The following is a 17,823-nucleotide window of genomic DNA, read 5'->3' as shown; positions in this document are numbered from 1 at the left end:
CATTTGTAAGCTTTCAGGCTTCAGCCACCAGTTTAGAAAGATAGGCAACAGACTTTGTGTTCCTCTATGCTCTTGCACCAAAATTCCTTTAGCATGACTTTGTTTACTATTAACATACTGCAACAACTTAACTCTTGAGGGTGGAGTAAACTCTCCTAATATTTTCTGCAAAGTTTGCCCAAACAAAACAGGTGACTTTGTATAAATATGATCTAGTTCAGCAGCAAGCAATCCCACTGCCCTAAGCTAATCATATCACATTTTTTATTTTTAGTAACCAATTGCTCCCTATCCAAATTTTTTGCATCAAGTCCATCTTGGGTGTAGGGAGGTGACTAACAAATTAACCTTAATTAAGGAAACCTTAATATTTATAACACTTTATAAACCTTATTAAGGAAAGATAAAAAAATAATCTCCCTTAAAGTTTTCTTATAGCCTCCACAGAGGGAAGTGCATGATCAATACCTAGGCTTTCCATATGATGCCATCCCCACAAGGCTGCAACTGCAGAATTTGCCTTAGGATTAGAACTTGCCAATTCTAGCTCTCCACAACAAACCACAGACTGGTGGGGGGTTCCCCACAAGGTAGGAGTTGCAGAATTGGCTTCATGACTGAAACTTGCCAATTCTGTCTTTTTACAACAAAACATACAAAAAGCAGAGGCGTGTAGTCCCCTCTAAACTGGAGCCTTTCAGCTCTGCAGAAAACCTCATGTACACAAATGAATTAAATTTCCAAATTAATTTCCTACAATTTCTACAATTCTTTCAGAGAAAGATGTGTTCAAACTTCTGAGCCCACAGAAGAAAACAATTTTCAAAACTCTGTTGAACAATCAAAAAAAAAATTATTTAGACAATTTTTCCCCCTTAGGGATAAAAATTAAGGTGGATCAAGAGGTCCTTGTTTTTACTAAGACACACACCTCCTCTCGATCCAGATGCACTTTAAAAGTTAACAAAGCCTCCAGGTTGGTGGATTCCTGGTACAATGAGAGCCTTTGACACACCTAATAATCAATTTCTCTTATCTTCTGGACTGTTTTGAGAGTCCAGCTGTTTTTGCAGACATTGCAGTTTTCAGTGTTCCTCTGCCCTGCAGACAGCGCCACGGATTTTTCCCAACCACTGGCTGGGTTGGGTCTCCCCTGCTGGGGAGAGAACACCTCTGTCGCTTCCTTGTGGCCGACCCTGTCTCCTCTGTCCCAGGGGACCCCTTGGGCCCTGCAGTTTTTCCCTCTTTGGCTGGAAAAATTCTGCCACCATCTTTGCCTTTCTTCTTTGTTCTCACTCTATTTACCACACACTGTATACCAGATCTTGCCACATTGTCTGAACAGCTTCTCCCCATTCCTGGTAGCCGCAGCCAACAGCAGCACAGGCGGCCAGGGCGTCCTGCAGCCTCACAGGGCTGGCAGGGTCAGGCACTGCCTGGCGCTGAGTCCCAGCTGCCCCACAGGCCCCCAGCCCGTGGTTCTGGTCCCGCACCTTCACTCCCGGTCCTTGCCTCAACCATATCTCTCCACACTCCCCTTTTTAACCAATTCTGTTCCAACACACCAACACGATCCATCCATCCCCTGTTGTCAAGACTCCTTTTCAACTCCCCTTATTGCCCCCCCAGGCATGAAATGTCAAGACCCCTTCTCAATTTTCCCTTATTTCCCCCTTTGGGTGTCTATATCCTTAATTACTTCTGGGAGAATGTGTAAACCAACTCCACATTCTTCCAAGGAATTCTTCAGAGATATTTTGGGATCATCATCCCTCTTGCCGGGGCCCCTTCTTCACTGTACCCTTGCAATCCTCCATGGGTGCCCTCCCAGGTTTACCCGTGGTTTCCTCCATGGGTGCCCTCCCAGGTTTTCTCCCCAAAGATCCCATTTTACTCACCAGTGACATTTTCAGTCCTTCCCTGTGGACTCTTCATGGGCCCCCCTGGTCCACCACTTGTCTGTCTCCTGGACAGTTTCAGGATTGATCGCCTGGTGCCGGCCGCCACCAAGGGGGAGCTGATCATCGAAACTGGGTGAGGCATCTTCAGCTGTGCTTGCTGCCTGCTGCCCCGGACGGTGGAAATATCCCGGACGAGCCCCCATTTGTCAGGAATATTAATCCACAAACACCAGAGGTTTATGTCCAAAAAGGAGACAGAGGAGTCTTTTTACTATTCAAATAAAGGGAGAGGCCATGGGGCTCTCAAATTTTTTGAGGGTTCAGCCTCCCTTTTATCCTAATTTCCCAGCCGTGTGTCCCTTTCTTTCCCCATAGGCTGAGGTACTTGAGAGGTACAGACTTCCCAGAATGCCTGATACCTGGGATACCCCCACCCCCCTCCAGTGCATAATGCCCTTCTTAATTCTTAACCCTTGTGGAATTTTCTATTACCTCTCAGTGATAGTTTCATCTTACCAGCAGACCCACAGCTTGTTTGTAAAGACAAGCCTGTCATTCCTCTCAATCATAATCTTGAAGTGCTTATGTTTATTTTTCAGTCTGTACTTGCTGCTCACGAATCTTCTAAGTTTAAACCTTTTCTGGTATCACTGGATTGGAAAACATTAACTCTCATGACTTGAAAATAACGTTATAAGAAATGTTTGTGCATCTTTGTATTAGAAGCACTTCCAGAGTCTTTTCAGTGGCTTAATGTGTGTGGCTCTCGCCTTCTTAAGAAGAGTCTGCGGTCTGTCTTAGACCTTTAGCTCCTCTTGGTGCAGGCCACATTTCTACTAGAACCTGTGTAAAAATGAGCAAACTTCTTAACAAGAAATTGACGGGATTAGCTAAAAAGAGGAAGAGCTTTCAGATGGCATAAAGACATCCTAAGGAAAATTCCTTCCAGAAAATGTGTGCTATTTCTTAACAGAAATTTTAAAGTAATCCACATCAGGTGGCATTGCTAGGAAGATGAAGAAATGGAATGATGCCCTTTGGAAGGAGAACTTTTGTTCAGATGAGGAAACAAGTTAAAAATGTGTAAAAAGGCATGTAAGCCGTAGTAAGATAGTTTCCAAAAGAGTATGAGTAATACTGAAGACTGCTTTTTTTTTGTGCATGGCTTCTGACTTTAGTTGATGTTGGCAGCATTGTAGTGGGAGATGATATTGGTATTACATTAGGGAAAATGGGTTAAAAATATAAATGAAGAACACATCATTTAGACTCATGGGTAAAATCTGGCAGCAGGGAGGAGTTGAAGTGATTTTTTGTAGAAGGAAATCACACTCTTCTTATGAAAAAAAAAAAGCTTTTGATGGGGTACTTTACTAAATACTCTTAAAGGGACAAAATGGCTGGAGATGACATCCTTATAACCCTTAAGTGGACTCTAAAAGGAAAGGAACAGAAGGTAAGTTTTGGAAGGAGGGAAGGTTGCCAGTAGAAATACAGGCTGTTAAAATGATTGTTCTGTACTTTCTTTCTTGAATTGGGTTTTTCAGAAGCTTCATGACTGATCTGAAAATTTCTTTCTGGTGAAAAGGGTGGTGGTAGTGTTTGCTAATGTGCAGGCTTGTCAAAACTTTTAAGAATAGGCAATAAAGAATTGCAGGTTTTATGGTACCAGGCAAATGAACAGGTAAAGGACAGCTGAAGTTCAGTGATAGTGAATGCAAAGTAACATACCTGAAGAAAAGTAGCTCTAATTGTTCACATAATATTGAACATTAAATTAGTTGTTGATATTCAGCTTTCTAGGTAGCTCAACATTTTTCTGTAAATGTGTGTGAGTTGTTTAATAAAGCTCAGTCTTTATTTGCACCATTCTTACCATCTCTGCCACATTGCCTTCTGGCTTCTGGCAAAGAAGAAATGCTGAGTTAAATAGAGTTTAGATGTGATTGCTCCAGGTGCTGCAACGAAACCCAGACTTAATTTTTAAAACTTTGAGATGAATCTGCCTAGACATTTTTTTGTTACAGTGAGCTGAGCAAAGAAACCAAATGTATAACTGTGTTATAAGTGAAAATAGTTAGATTTTAGGGAAAAAAACCCAAAACTGGAAGACTTCTTATGTGGAGAAAACTTCAGGTCACTAAGTCAGAAATAAACAGAACAGGAAAGACAGAAATAAAAAGAACTTTTGATCAGCTTTTTCTCCTGTCTGTCGAATTCTTGAGGTGGATTGTTGTTTCCTTCCTTGGTTTTAATGTTCTCTGCAACTTTTGAGCTGCAGCAAACTCTACATTTCACTTAGACTTGAGGAAAGCTTTCCACCACCCCTGAGACCTGGCTGATTTTCATAGGGCTCTCCTTTCTTCTCTGAACTTTTCTGTTGGCACACCTGTGTTCATACAAGTTCTTTCTTCTTGGGTAGACTCAGTAACTTCTCCAGAGAATAAATAATCACTCTTTTATCTTGCATCTCAAAGGCATATAACATGGAAACATAAACCAAAATAATCATACAAATACCATTATCTATCTATCTGTCTGTCTATGTATGTATCTATCTCTCTATCTCTCTCTCTGTCTCTCTATCTATCTCTCTCTCTCTCTCTATCTCTCTCTCTCTCTATCTCTCTCTCTATCTCTCTATCTATCTCTCTATCTCTCTGTCTCTCTATCTCTCTATCTCTCGCCTGCTTAAGATTCTGTCCAGGCCAAAGGAGTGTTTGGTCTTTGAAAAAAGAAATTGCAGTGATGAAATGCTTTGAATAAAACTTCTAAATGTAGAAGTACTGGTTTAGTACAGCTTGCCTTGTTTTCATTGTCTAATTCTGCTGTTGTGTCTGTGGATTGCTTAAATAACATCTGGTACAGATCCTACCTCTAGCCCTGTAATGTGCTCCAGCCTTTAGCTGAGCTTCAGTAGTTAGCCCATTGAGGTCTCAGTATTTTTTCTGATGCAAAGTTCAGAGTTAAAGTAGTCTTCAGTATTTGGTGTTATTGGTACTAGGGAGCCTGTTTCACTAGGATTGATACAGATGCAGTGAGTCTGAATATATTTGAGGTTATTTTTATATAAATGGCTCTTTGTTTCCTTGTCATCTTTTATTCTTGCCTGATCCTGAGTTCCTCCCACATGCATCAAGCTGAGAGTGGGTTTTTTGAATTGTTGGGGGTTGGAATCATATGATAACATTACAATCCTGTTTTTGGGCCAAGAGAGAGGATTTTTTGGAACTCAAGCTTTCTTCTGTTTTCTTTTTCCTTATCAGAAAGCCTTTCTATGTTGTTTCAGTTCTTCAGATGGTTGACACAGTAATTTAGGTTTCGATATGTAGTTTGGTGTGTTAATTCCTACAGAACCCTTTATTGTTTGTCATCTCTATCTTCCTGTCTCATTCCTTTTTTAACAGCTGTTATAACTTTCTTTGTATTACCAGTTCATTGCCAGCTTCTGCTGTTTTATTTTGGTAATTGCCTTCAGCTTATCTCCCATCAGTTTTTGATTACAGAAACAAGAGGTTCTTTTCCCTTCACATCTTTGAAGCACAGTGTAGACAAAAAGGCCAGAGTTTGACTTGGAGGATCTTGAATACTGTTGGTGTAACAAGAAAAGTAACTTGTTTTTCTCTCCTTGCTTTATTGGTTTTACTTGGTGAAGTATTGCATTTGATTTTGTAAGAATGATCTGAGCCAGTTAACTACAAAAGTTGGCAGGAATCAATTTGCACAAGATTTACTAAGGAGCACCTCAATGTATTGTGGGACAGAGTGCAAGTTTTGTAGTGCTCCTATGTGACAGCAGATCACCACAAATCAGTTAAACATTTGGGGGAGAGGGTGTTTCAGGACATTTGGATTTGTAGGTTATGAACTTTCTTGTGATTTCTAGTTTAAATTTATACAGGGACAGCTTATATTTGCTCTTGCACATTGTCAGCCTTTAACTTATGTAGTTCTTATATCTTACCTTAGCTAGAAAGAAATGAGCAACTATTACTGATACAAAAAGAGGAAAGATTGCTTTTATGGAATTAGCTAGTTTATTTTTGTTAATGAACAGACTCCTAGAGACCTAAACTGAGTCACATGCTCAATTTAGAGTCTGTCAATATGGCCAAAAATGCCTAATGTTATGAGGTGGATTGAGTGTATGTGTTTGTATCTATTTTCTGTGTTGTTCCTCAAGGAACCCTTTTTCCTGTGATGTTATATATGAGATTCTTGAACAAGTGGAAGTTGCATCCATGTCTGTATGTAGTATTAAAATTTACCTACCCCCTGGAATAATATGTGACTCTCAAGCAGAAGGAAGTAGGTATTCAGTTGCATCCTTGCAGATGTTGTGGTGGCTGGTGCCTTCTCTATATAGGACCTAGTGATTGTATGGATGGAAAGTGACATCATCTAACTGATCCAGGAGTCAGCTGATCCTGCACACTTACCCCACCCCTCCAAGCAAACAGAGAGATTGAGTTATCTCACTGGGTATTGACCAAACTAGATCTGATACCAAGGTGGAAGAGGTTTGGAACCACCCCTAACAGTAACAGCTGTTTATGGAGTGTATCTGAAGTGAAGTCATACCTTTCTGCTTATGAGTCTAGGTGTAGAACTTCACTTTGAAATTCAAGAGCAGCTCAACTCAGTTTAGCTGTTCGAGGAACAGTGGACTTATAATACCAGCATGAGGGTAAAATGGTCCTGTTGTATCCAAAGGTAACTTGGTGCTTTTTGGGCAAGTATTAAGTGCTCTAATTATTTCTAGCTCAACCTTGTGTTATACAGCATGACAACCCACCAGACAGCTGGGTTTGTGTTGTATCTGCTGGGAATTTGTGCTCAGAAACTCTCTTTTGAGTAGATTGCAGGACAGGCTCTGATCTGTACTTCACTGATGTTGGATCTCTGCTTTCATTGCATAAAAATGAGACTGCTCAAGACAGGATTACTATAAGATTCCTAAGTCATAGTGCTTTTCACTAGATAAGAACTAGCCCATGTCCATCACATATTTTTGTCTTGGGGCCCTTAAGCCTAGTTTGTTCATCAGTTCAAGCCTCTACAAATACCCTGATTTTCCTCTAGTATATGGCATGCTTAACTTGCCTGTGCCATCGTTACCGGCTTTTCCTTCCCCATATTCAAGCCTCAGACATGCTTATAAAGGTTTTTTTTGTTTGTTTATTTTTGTTAGCCTCTCCCAACAGACTGGCTTGGCTGGACTGGTTTCCTGGGAGGTTGGCCATTCACCTGTTTTCTGGGTATTCTCACCTCAGTGGCTCCCATCAATTGTTTCTGGTCTTGGAGCCATATGAGACACTCTTGACAGGAAATGTCTGGTTCCAGTGCTGTTGACAACTCTGTGGCGCTGTGGTTTACACGGTTGAACCAGAAATACCAATCTGTACTGACGTATTGGGATTGCCAAAGCAGGTTTCCTACCTCATGCAGGCAGTCTCTGGTAAACAGGAAGATATCTATGCTAAGCACAGAGAATCATACAGAAGTTGGAGTAGATAAGGCTATTCCTTGCTTGTTTCTGAAAGTTTGCCCAATAGTAAGTGTCATCATATCATTTTTCTAAGGCTGAATGGAGAGCTGCTACTGCAGTATGAAGTAAGTTTGGTGTTCAGACTTGCACTGGAATAAATTTTTCCCTCCTTTCTTTTCTTCTATATCTCTGTCAGAACCGTATCTTTTAACCTTTATCTCTTTTAACCCTCAAGTGGAAAAGAATGAAAAATCCTGGTCTCAGAAGTTGCCGGTGTCATCTTTCCTTTTCCCCTGATTGATTGTGGGACAGTGAATGTAAAGGCAATGGTCATGTGTTTAATAGCAATTAATTAGAAGATAATAGCAAACATAAACATTCATTAGTTGTATGGCTGCTCTGTTTGTATTCACTGCTTCTCCTGGCAGCACTGTAGTAAGCGGGTAGTATCAAAAAGTGTGGTGTACATGTATGATATCTCAGAGCACTTGCTTAAACATTCTTCTTTGCCCTATTACATTCAAAACAATGAGTAGGAGATGAACTTTGACCACTGCATTTCATTTATCACTGTCTTGGTGACTAAAGGCATGGCTAATAGCCAAGAGCAAAGGGCTCTGTATCCACTAATGAACACTTACCCTTTTCTGGCCATGTTAATGTGTATACCCTCGAGTTTTTACCATTTCTTAAGACAAGTTAATTCGTAGAGATTTTACATGTAAGGTTCTCAGTCTTTGCACAGATAGCTTAAAGAGAACCAAATGGATTTACATCACAATTAAGAATGATTGGTAAGATAGTTTTAATCTTTGCCAAACTTCACAGAGATGTGTACTTTTCTGGTGCTTCTCAGGCAAAAAGGGTCAAGTGGGTTGCCTCCAATTCCAGCTCATGAATCTGGTTTCTCAGAGTAATAAGAAGCCAGTTACTACTGCAGTGGTATTTTGTTCTCTTGAATGTGTCATAGTGTGTTTCAAGCTATTGTTGGTGTAGATGTTAGTTAGCCTAATAACAGGCTAGATTGTGACTGCTCAGTAGCTGTTGGTGTGTCTGCAGCTCAGTGTGAGGTTACTCAGCTAATGTGTACATAGGCAGCTTCATTAGAGGCAGTTTGGCTGCTGTCAGCAGGCAGACAGAGCTTGGGGTGATTTAGGACATGAACGCTGAGCTTGCCTGCTGCACTTATTTGTGCTGGTTTTGCTACCTAGGCCAGAGTGAATGAAGCTCTAGTCCTATGTTTATGATGCATTTGTCTTTACTATTTAGGCATGCCAGTTGTTTAAGGAGATGGGAGAGGAGGTTGTGATTAGACTTACTTTATTGTTCATAAACTATCAAGGGACAATAATTTACTGCAAGACTTACTGTAAGACTTTCTAGCTATAATGTCAAAGGTGACTTGAAAACGTAAAGACTGTTCCATAGCTGTTTTCTTTAGTATCAGTGATCTGTCACCAGGTCTACTTTCATGAGACAGAGTAAATTTTATCCCTTACTTTGGTCTCGGGCACAAAAATAAATTTCATATTCTTGAAGCCTGTGAGGTTGCAAAAGTTGAAGTTCTTGCACTTTTCTGTCTTCCTGTTTTATGCAGTGTGCTTCTGTACCCACCCGACTCGTTAGTCTGCTGCAACATTGAAGGTGTGCAAGAGCATTTGAAGTGAATTGATCTTCAAGTGATTCCTGATCTTCAGAGTGCTTCATCCTGAGGGCTTAGGTGTTGAGAGAGCTCTACTCTGATTCCTCAGGCTTTTACATGCCTTGAAACTCAAACCACTGTTGTTTTGGTAAGGGGGTAGTTCCAGTGTAACTGTAGAGCTGATTCCTCCACCTTTGTTGAAATAACATTTTGCCACTTACAGAACTGCATTCTCCAGCAAATAAAAAACTTCTATGGCATCAGAAGGTTTGATTAATTTTGTCTGGGGGAAATGAGAGTGAGAACCTGATATTGGATTATAGCAGTTTATTTGTTGATGACCAAACAGTTCTTTTGGGCTTACCTAAATCCTGTCTCTTTCAAACTAGTGAGAATTTTGAGATATATATATGTATAGGTACACTTTCGCTTAGATTTGTCATGAAGACCATCAGTCTTGCCTCATCTTTGCTAAACTTCTAATCATATTTTATGTAACTGAATATAGTGTTTGGCTGTTCTGTAGTGCAGTCAATGGTACATTTCAGGTGCTTTATAGGAAGAATTACCACTCCTCTACCTTATGTGGCTTGTTGGAATCACAGATAAGGGTTGGGTTGTTCCCCTTGGAAATTGCCCCAAGGCCTAACCTGAATATGAGAAATCTGATCTCATTGTAGTGAGTGATCATCTCAAAATGATCACTTCATCTTAAAATACGTAACTGCTAGACTGAGCAGGAAAACTTCACAAAAGATGGACCTAATCTAAGGAAAATGCTTCTTTATCTATCAAATGAGATTATCCAGAAGAATTTCACAGAAGTCTTGACATGCAAAGGAAAGAGATCCTCTTCAGTTACATAAGAAATACAAGTATCACAAAAGAGTTTATACCAGTATCTCAGTGTAATTTTTCATACTAATATTTCTTTGCTCTTGGTCGTTCCCTCCTCTCCATACAAAAGCTCAAGGTTTTTGTATGGTTTGGGTTATTTTATTTTTTATTTTTATTTTTTTTATTTATTTATTATTTTATTTATTATTTTATTTATTACTGTGATGAGGATGGTACTGGACCCAAGAATGTTTCCTACAGTGTGGTCCTGTGTCAGAGTCTGTTCAGTGGATTTGGCCAGCTTGACAGTAATAGGTGTATACACACATAATTTTTTTTTTAATTCCTCTTTCCTTCCTCATGATCCTAGGAACTTGCCATTTTAACGTAGGATTTCTCAAGTGACTTTTGTAATATGGTCATGATCAGGCTCCATCTAAAGTAATATTTCTCTTTTAATCTTAGTTTTGCAACTCTAGTGAGAGCTCATTATCTTGCAAGATTGCAGAATTAAGTCATGGCAAGTTGCGCAAATTTTTCTTCTGCTCAGCATCAACAGATACGTACCATAGATTTAGAATTATTCGAGATTAGACTTCTATGTGAGTAAGAGAAGTTAAAAATATAACTTGTATTACGGCAAGTTTTGGAAGAAAATAAACAGACTCTAATCTCACCCAAAATATAGTGGCAATATTGTCATTCTTGTTTGGCTTCTGTGATGCTTCAGTTTCCTAAAATGAATGGAAGTGAGTATATATGTAGTCTAAGTAGTGTGCTGCCTTTTTTACTTCAATAAAATTTAATGGCCTCCATACTGCAAATATTTATGTGAAATTGGACAGAGGGAGATGCTTGGAACACAAATTATGCATCTTAGAAAACAAAGTTTAATATTAGATTTTTAAATGTGAAAAAACATCATTTTTGTACCTTGTTAGTCTCCTCTCTTTTAACTTTGTTTCTTGAAGAGCCTGAGCTTGTATAGGCAAATGTTTGCTCTTTCCCCTGCGTGTATCTATCCTTCCTTCAGGTTTTTAATAATTTATAAGCCTGTAGGCCAGTTGCAGAAAAACATTAGTGAAGAATAGATGTCTCGAAGGTATTCCTTTTCAATAAACCGGAGAGACACCGCTTCCCCACTTAAGAGTGTGACCACAAGGCTTATCTTTTATTGAATATCTTCATTTCAGTTTTTCATGATCTAATAGGTGAGGTGAAAAGTTGTGGTTAGAGGTAGAATCTCTGATTAGATTAATTAGAGTAGAGAAACTTGAGGGTCCATAGGTTTTTTCCTACAGAGCTTGTCTTGCTATCTATCCTTTCAGTCATGAAAGAAATGGGAAAGCATAGAGAGATATCAGGAAATCAGGCTGCTTTTCTTGTTCTACTCTTAAGAGAAGCATATTTCTCTGGTTTGGGTTTGGTTTTCTGCTTTCTTTTTTTTTTTTTTCAGAAACCTAAGGAAAAAAATTAATTGGGTGAAAAGACAGAAAGATGTTTGTGGAAGAGGTAGAGATGAGTCCATTTTCTTGCTTTGCTCTCTTGATTCCACAAGACTTTTGCAGTGGAAATACACTGGCAGATATAACAGGAATCTTACAAAGAGTCAGCAGAAATAGTTAATTGCCTCTTCTTATACTTGGACACTGGTGCAAATCTGATCAAGATAAACACATGGTTTAACAGAAATTGTGGACCTACATTCCTTGTTCCGTAAATGTTTGTGTATGTGCTTACATGCATTTTTTGCCCAGGTAAAATTTATTATGAACAGAATTCTCTGTACAGTTAAGTTTTTACTTATACGGGGCCTTCTTTGGTTTTATACATTCACTCCCTCTTTCCATCTGTACCTTGTCATTTTCTCATTCTATCATCTTTCTATATAAATCAAAATAGATCTAGTAATCCGTTAATATAAATAGGTAATGGATACTGGAATGTTGCCTTTCAGTTTGTTTTCTTCCAAAGTTCTAGTACCGAATCTATACAGTATGTTACATATTACATGAAGTTTTAGTGTGACTTGCACAGGGTAAAACACATTAAATGTAATTTTCTTCCTTTTATTTTTCCCTAAGGTTATCACTCACACTGTATAGATTTATCAAGTGGATTTTATTCAAGACAGCAACTGATTTTTTTTTCCTTTTCTTGGTTGGTGTTTTATCTGTTTTTACAGTTTTAAGGTCTCATTTAATGAAAAAGTAGAGGAGTAATAGTGAAATAGGAAAAAAACTAAACCACATCCTGATGTGTTCAAAATTCCAGCATAAAATCCCTCTAGCTCTCTTATTTCCTACTTAAAGTCAGGTCCTCCTACCAAAATTAATTGGGTAAAGAAACATGACCTAGATGCATTTGACTGTCAGAAAGGTGTGGCATTGACAATTTTTTTTATTTTTTTTTTAAAATTCTTTCTGCAGATATTGCTGTTGTAGAGATGAGTGACGCCTTCCGTCAACCTTCCCTCTTCTACCATCTTGGAGTCAGGGAGAGCTTCAGCATGGCTAACAACATTATCCTCTACTGTGACACAAATGCAGAGTCTCTACAGTCACTGAAGGTAGCTCTGGGTGGAAAAAGGGGGTTGGAGGGCAAGTCACAGCTAGTCTAACACTTGAAATAGGTTATTTCTGTAAGAAATACACCTGCCACTTGTGGTTCAGAACAGAAGAGCAAAAATGTTCTGAGGTCTGGCAAAGATGTCTACAATGCAATGCTGTAAAAACTCAGTTTAGTTTTCTAAAGAGAAAAATTTAGATTACTTGATCACAGTCAGTTAAATAGCCAGCTGTTAAGTGGCTGTTTACAGAAACAGAAGTTTGCCAAATTTGAGATGAGAAACTAAATGCAAGACTTTGTCATTCAATGGAATTATTGGTGTTTGTGGTAAACTGTTGGAGTAATAACAATCCTGTGTGAGTGGTAGTGTGTAGACAGCAAAATAATCCTTAGGCTTTAGCTTCTGTCTAAATATGCAGTTTTCTGCCAAACCTCATAGGGCCTCCTGATACCCCCTGCTAAATCTTCCTGAGTTACAGCTGTTTGCATCAGGTACTTGCAGGACTGCTGAGCTGGAGATTAGCGGCAGTGTAATGGAGTCAGTAAAAACAAAACTCGTGCCTCTGTGCACAATATGGTACTTCGGTTTAAGGCAAGAGGGTGTTTTAAGATAATATATGGGGCTGTGAATTTTGTCAGCCAAGGAGTTGACACTTGCTTCCTACTGCAACTATCCAAAAGGTTTAGCAACTTCCGTGGTGGAAAAGGATTGACAATTTGGATGGTAGTCTTTCCAATTACTTCCCCTCTCTCAGATGCATTGGCTTTACTCAGGAGGTGTTTTATCCTCTTGCACTTCCCTTCCAAGCTTTGCTGAGAAGAAGAATTTAGAGTGAGCAGCTTGGTGAGTCAGACTGCAGTCTGGGCACCAGCACCACTCAGGAAGGGTTTGCTTCCACTGCTTCTGGCAAGTGCAGGCTATTTGGTTTTGATTCTGTCCCGTATTTTTCAGGTTGGCCCTCTATTTGGGAGGGACGTGCTTGGTAACTCAGTTTCTTTCCCTGCTCTTCCCTCTAAATTTTCTCAGCTAACTGGGCTGCTTGCAACCCAATTTCCTTTCTTTTTGCAACACAAAGATATAAAAAGAGATAAAAGCCCTGAAAATAATGCTAATGACAGAAGATGTATCTGGGAATTTAATTCAATTGTGTAAAGTACAGTGATCTCCAGTATAAGCAGAGTTGAATTTCACTGTACTGGGCAAAGAGCCAAATACCCAACTCCCACTGAGAAATCACTTGGGGTGAGGCATCAGGCTTTCTTAAGCACTTGGAAGAACTTTTTAGTTGTTTGGATTTTGTAAATGGGTCACGTTCTGGATTTCCACTGGCATTGGTGGAAATCCAGCTGTGTGCAGGGAGACTTGGATGTCACAGTTGCCCCCGGTACTCTGCTGATTGAAAGACTCTGTTTGGTCTCCCTTAGCTTTGAACTGGGTTTATGTTTCTGCTCTTGATAGTCTGTAGGGAAGTAGTCAAAGAATGAGACCCTTTCCATACTAGTTAGTAGCTGCTTAATAAAAGTAGCTTTGCGCACCCTGGGATGTTTTCTGAGGCAGTGTTTGTTCCTGTACTTGTTACAGCCAACAGGTAAGAGTAGAAGCAATGCAGGAGAGCATTTTTAATCTTGCATGGAAGGGGGAATTCAAAAACTGAAAGAACTGAAAATGAAGAAAATACAGAACTGCAGGACATGGTTTAATCAGGGAACAAAGCAGTGTAAGTAAACTTTTGTGGGTGAAATGTTCTTATGCATAAACATTCAGGCCAGGCTAGGCAGGGCTTTGATCGGCTTGATCTAGTTGAAGATGTTCCTGTTCATGCTGCGGGATTTGACCAGACCTTTATCACCCACACTTGGAAAGCTAGAAACAGTCATATGTGAAACATGCCCCTCTCAACAGGGAAAAGAGCAGTTTTATCAAAGCCCAACTTAAGCAACATGGAAAGTATGAGGTGCCGTGGTTTGACACTGTGCTTGTTTTTAATGCTGTTGTGCTGGTGAAGCTGCTCAACAGTGTCAGTGGCACAGGCAAAGCTGATCAGTGGGATCAGAACTTGCTGACAAATCGTACTGGAAGCAAGATGATCATTGTTCAAAAGTGGTTTTCACTTGAGCTATCACCTTGGTACTTGAGTATCACCTGTATTAGTGTGCAGGAATCAACTCTTTCCATGTGTGTGTGCTTCTCATTCTCATTGAAAATTCACATTGAAAACGTGAAGATATGTTCTTTGCATCTGATTATTAGAGCCAAGTGAATTTCAAGCAGTTTTGGAATATTTTAAAACCTCATATGAATACTGCTTTTACTATTCTTTTTGATTGCTTTTCCTGGTAGCAAATGTTACTTTCTATATTTGACTTTCCAAATATGAATATATGTTTACTAATAGATAACTTCTGGACATCATCCCTCTAGGAAAATTTATAACAGGAGGGCCATGTATATATGTGTATATGTACAAATGTATATTCACATGCAGACAGTAGGTATGCTCTTGTCTATATACAAATTGTATGTATCTACTTGGTTCCATAGTAATTTTGTCTCTTCTGAGACAATACCTCATTTATGTTGATTTCACAGCAAACATCTGTCAACCAACCTTTTCTTCTCATGTGTGTAAACAGTAATATTAGAAAGTCATACTGATCAGATAGCTTTCCTAGTTCTATCAACATTATTTTCTTTTTTTTCTTTTTTATTTCAGGAAATTATTTGCCAGAAGAATAATGTAAGTATGATGTATGGATTTCAGTTGAATTATAAACACTCCAAACTTCTGTTTCATTTAATGTTGTTTATATTCAGTTTTCCACTTCAATCGTTGAACATTCTCCTACTGCATTTACTGAGTTAGATGTATAATTCTGGAAATTCTAGCAGCAAATGAGTATATCACTTGGTTGCTAGGTACCAGGCTCACTTCTTACCTTGCCTCTATCTATCAGTGGTATTTGCTGCTGCTGCCTTTACTTGTCTGTAATATTATCTCACACCCATTTGCATTTGTTATTTTATCTTCTTTTTTTTGTTGACTTTTTCTGCACAGTGTTCTTTAATGTTTGGGGTTTTTTTTTAAAATACTCTATTAGAAAATAGAGTTATTTGGAAACTGTTGCTCATTTTAGTAACCCATGGCTACAGCTGTGAAGAAAAAAGTGTATATATATGTATGCATGTATATATATGTGTGTGTAAATATATGTATGTGCATATATATGTAGGTATATCTGTGTGTGTATATATATATGTACAGATATATCTATGTATGTATATATAGATGTATGTGTCTATATGTATAAAATACATATATAAAGAGAGTATTTATTTCTAGAAGTTGAGTCCTGGAGCCTGTTAGTCCAAGTGCAGTGCAGATCCTGGCGGTCTGAGTGCCAGCCATTATTAAACTGTAGCTTTCTGCACCCTGGTGTCCCTTTGGTTTCTGATGTTGACCTTCCAAATCTCCCTTTTTCACTCCCAAGTTCAAGACAGGCAGACTTGTGGCTGGGAGAACACTGCTTTTTCAATGTGGTTTGTTCTGGAGCAGCAGGGCCAGTCATGTCAGAATATATATTTGGCATGTTGAGTTGTTCTTGGCTTCGCTTCGTGACTTACGGGTAGCCACATTTGCTAAGATATAATTTCATGGAGGCTAGTCAGTGCTGTGCCGATATCCTGAGGTGCTATGTGCGTGCTGTACTATTCCACATATTTGAATAAAAATTTCTAGAGGAGCATATGAAGTATTTAATTTCAGAAACTGACCAGGTTTTATTTTCCTCACGGCCATGAAAACTGCAGCATTCCTGATTTTACTTCTTTATTTGATAGTGGATTAAGTAATTATTTTTGCCAGTGTGAAATATGACTCTCTGAAAAAGATGGAGTCTTTTCTCTGCATGGAGTTTCTAAAGATGGCTTCAAAACCAGTGTGAGCTTTGGTCTAATGTTGCATTTTAAATTACAGCTTTTTTTTTTTTTTTTTTGTTTAAAAAACCCAAAAAAGCAAAGAGGTTTCCTTATAGAATTTTTGTATAGCTCTTAACCAAAAAAGTGCTTTTCAGACACTCACAGAAGGCTGTGAAAGATGTGCTAGACTAGAAATCTCTCGCCTTTCTCTAATGAAAGTGGAAGAAATGATCAGTTAGGTCTTTTCCATAAAATGAAAAGAGAACAGTGAGGCCTTTCTTGTAAATGAATCTATTACATTCTGTGTTTTTGTTCTGGTGGCCCAGGACCTAGAGAAAATGATGTGTGACTAATGTAATGTTCCTGGGAGGGTAGAGGGAGAGCTCTCTTAGCAGGAAGCCAGCAGGAGATGACTGGTACAATAGAATAAAGGGGAGATGTCGTCTTGTCCTGTTTTTAAATGACAGTCCCCGAAGCTCAAGGAGAGGTAAGATAACTTGGCCTTCATCTGTTTCAGAAAGGATTGTTCTGTTTTCCATTTAAATTTGGATAGGTGACTGTGACACTGTCATTTATCACTTTTAGAAATGCTTCAGTGTATGCCAGAAAAAGAATGTGTTCCTTGAAAGTCTCAGATGTTTTCAAGCACACCCACATAACATCTTTTCTGGGAGGAAGTATTTTCCCTGGGATTAGAACAGGGAAGTCAGTGAAATGGTTTTAGGAGCTCCTTTGTCTCTTTTCTCCTCACTTTTTTCAGCATGATGTCAGCCAAATCACCTGGAAATAGATTTTTCACAATGTTGGTGCATGCCTAAGTACTGAATATAATACCTGCTTCGTAAAAATAATTTTTCTTCATAAATTTTAAGATTCTTGGATAAATGGGTATGATAGAGCTTCTGTTCTACAGAAGCCATGTCTCTGATGCCCACCCTTAACAAAAACAGTCATGTGAGGTTACTGATTTGAAAATATAATAAAATTCACGTATGGATGAACAAGGAGTTCAGTCTTGCTATTCTACAACGCACATTTTAATAGCATGCAAACATCAACCATATCAGGACTGTGGTATCCTTGGCACCAGGGGATTAAAAAGGTTGTAAAACAAGTTTGTGTGCATCTGCTGAACTGAAATGCCTTGTGTTTGCTTTTCCTAAAACTTGGATCCCTAAAAATAAGTGGGATTAAAAAATAAAAAAATCTATTGACGACTGTTTTGTTCTTCTGACGGGATTTTTGTGCTTCCTAATAATAGTCAATACAATGTTGCATAGCGAGGATAAGCTGCCTGGAGCCTGTCTGAGCAGAGCAGTACAAGATAACATTGGCTTATTTCCTGTTATATGTGGTTTTATAGCTGTTTAGTTGGACCTTTTCCAAACGTTCCAGTAATACCAAAACCATACATTTTTACAGGAGGTAGTTACTTTGCTGGTTGAAAGCTTAAGTTTAGTTTTTGCTGTTA

At 38.9% G+C, this 17,823-nt stretch overlaps 1 protein-coding gene across 1 annotated transcript in view; it reads left to right on the top strand.

Annotated features, from left to right (window-relative positions):
• Nucleotides 1-17,823, top strand: part of MAP3K5 (mitogen-activated protein kinase kinase kinase 5) — a 103,923-nt gene that overhangs the window by 22,576 nt on the left and 63,524 nt on the right. The window contains exons 2-3 of the mRNA XM_015620940.3: nt 12,298-12,437; nt 15,151-15,174. Of these exons, the coding sequence (XP_015476426.1) occupies nt 12,298-12,437; nt 15,151-15,174 (164 nt within the window). The remainder of the gene's footprint in view (nt 1-12,297; nt 12,438-15,150; nt 15,175-17,823) is intronic.

Source organism: Parus major, chromosome 3 (genome assembly GCF_001522545.3).
Source record: "Parus major isolate Abel chromosome 3, Parus_major1.1, whole genome shotgun sequence".
Classification (NCBI taxonomy): Eukaryota; Metazoa; Chordata; class Aves; order Passeriformes; family Paridae; genus Parus; species Parus major.
This window is presented reverse-complemented; position numbering and strand designations above follow the sequence as displayed.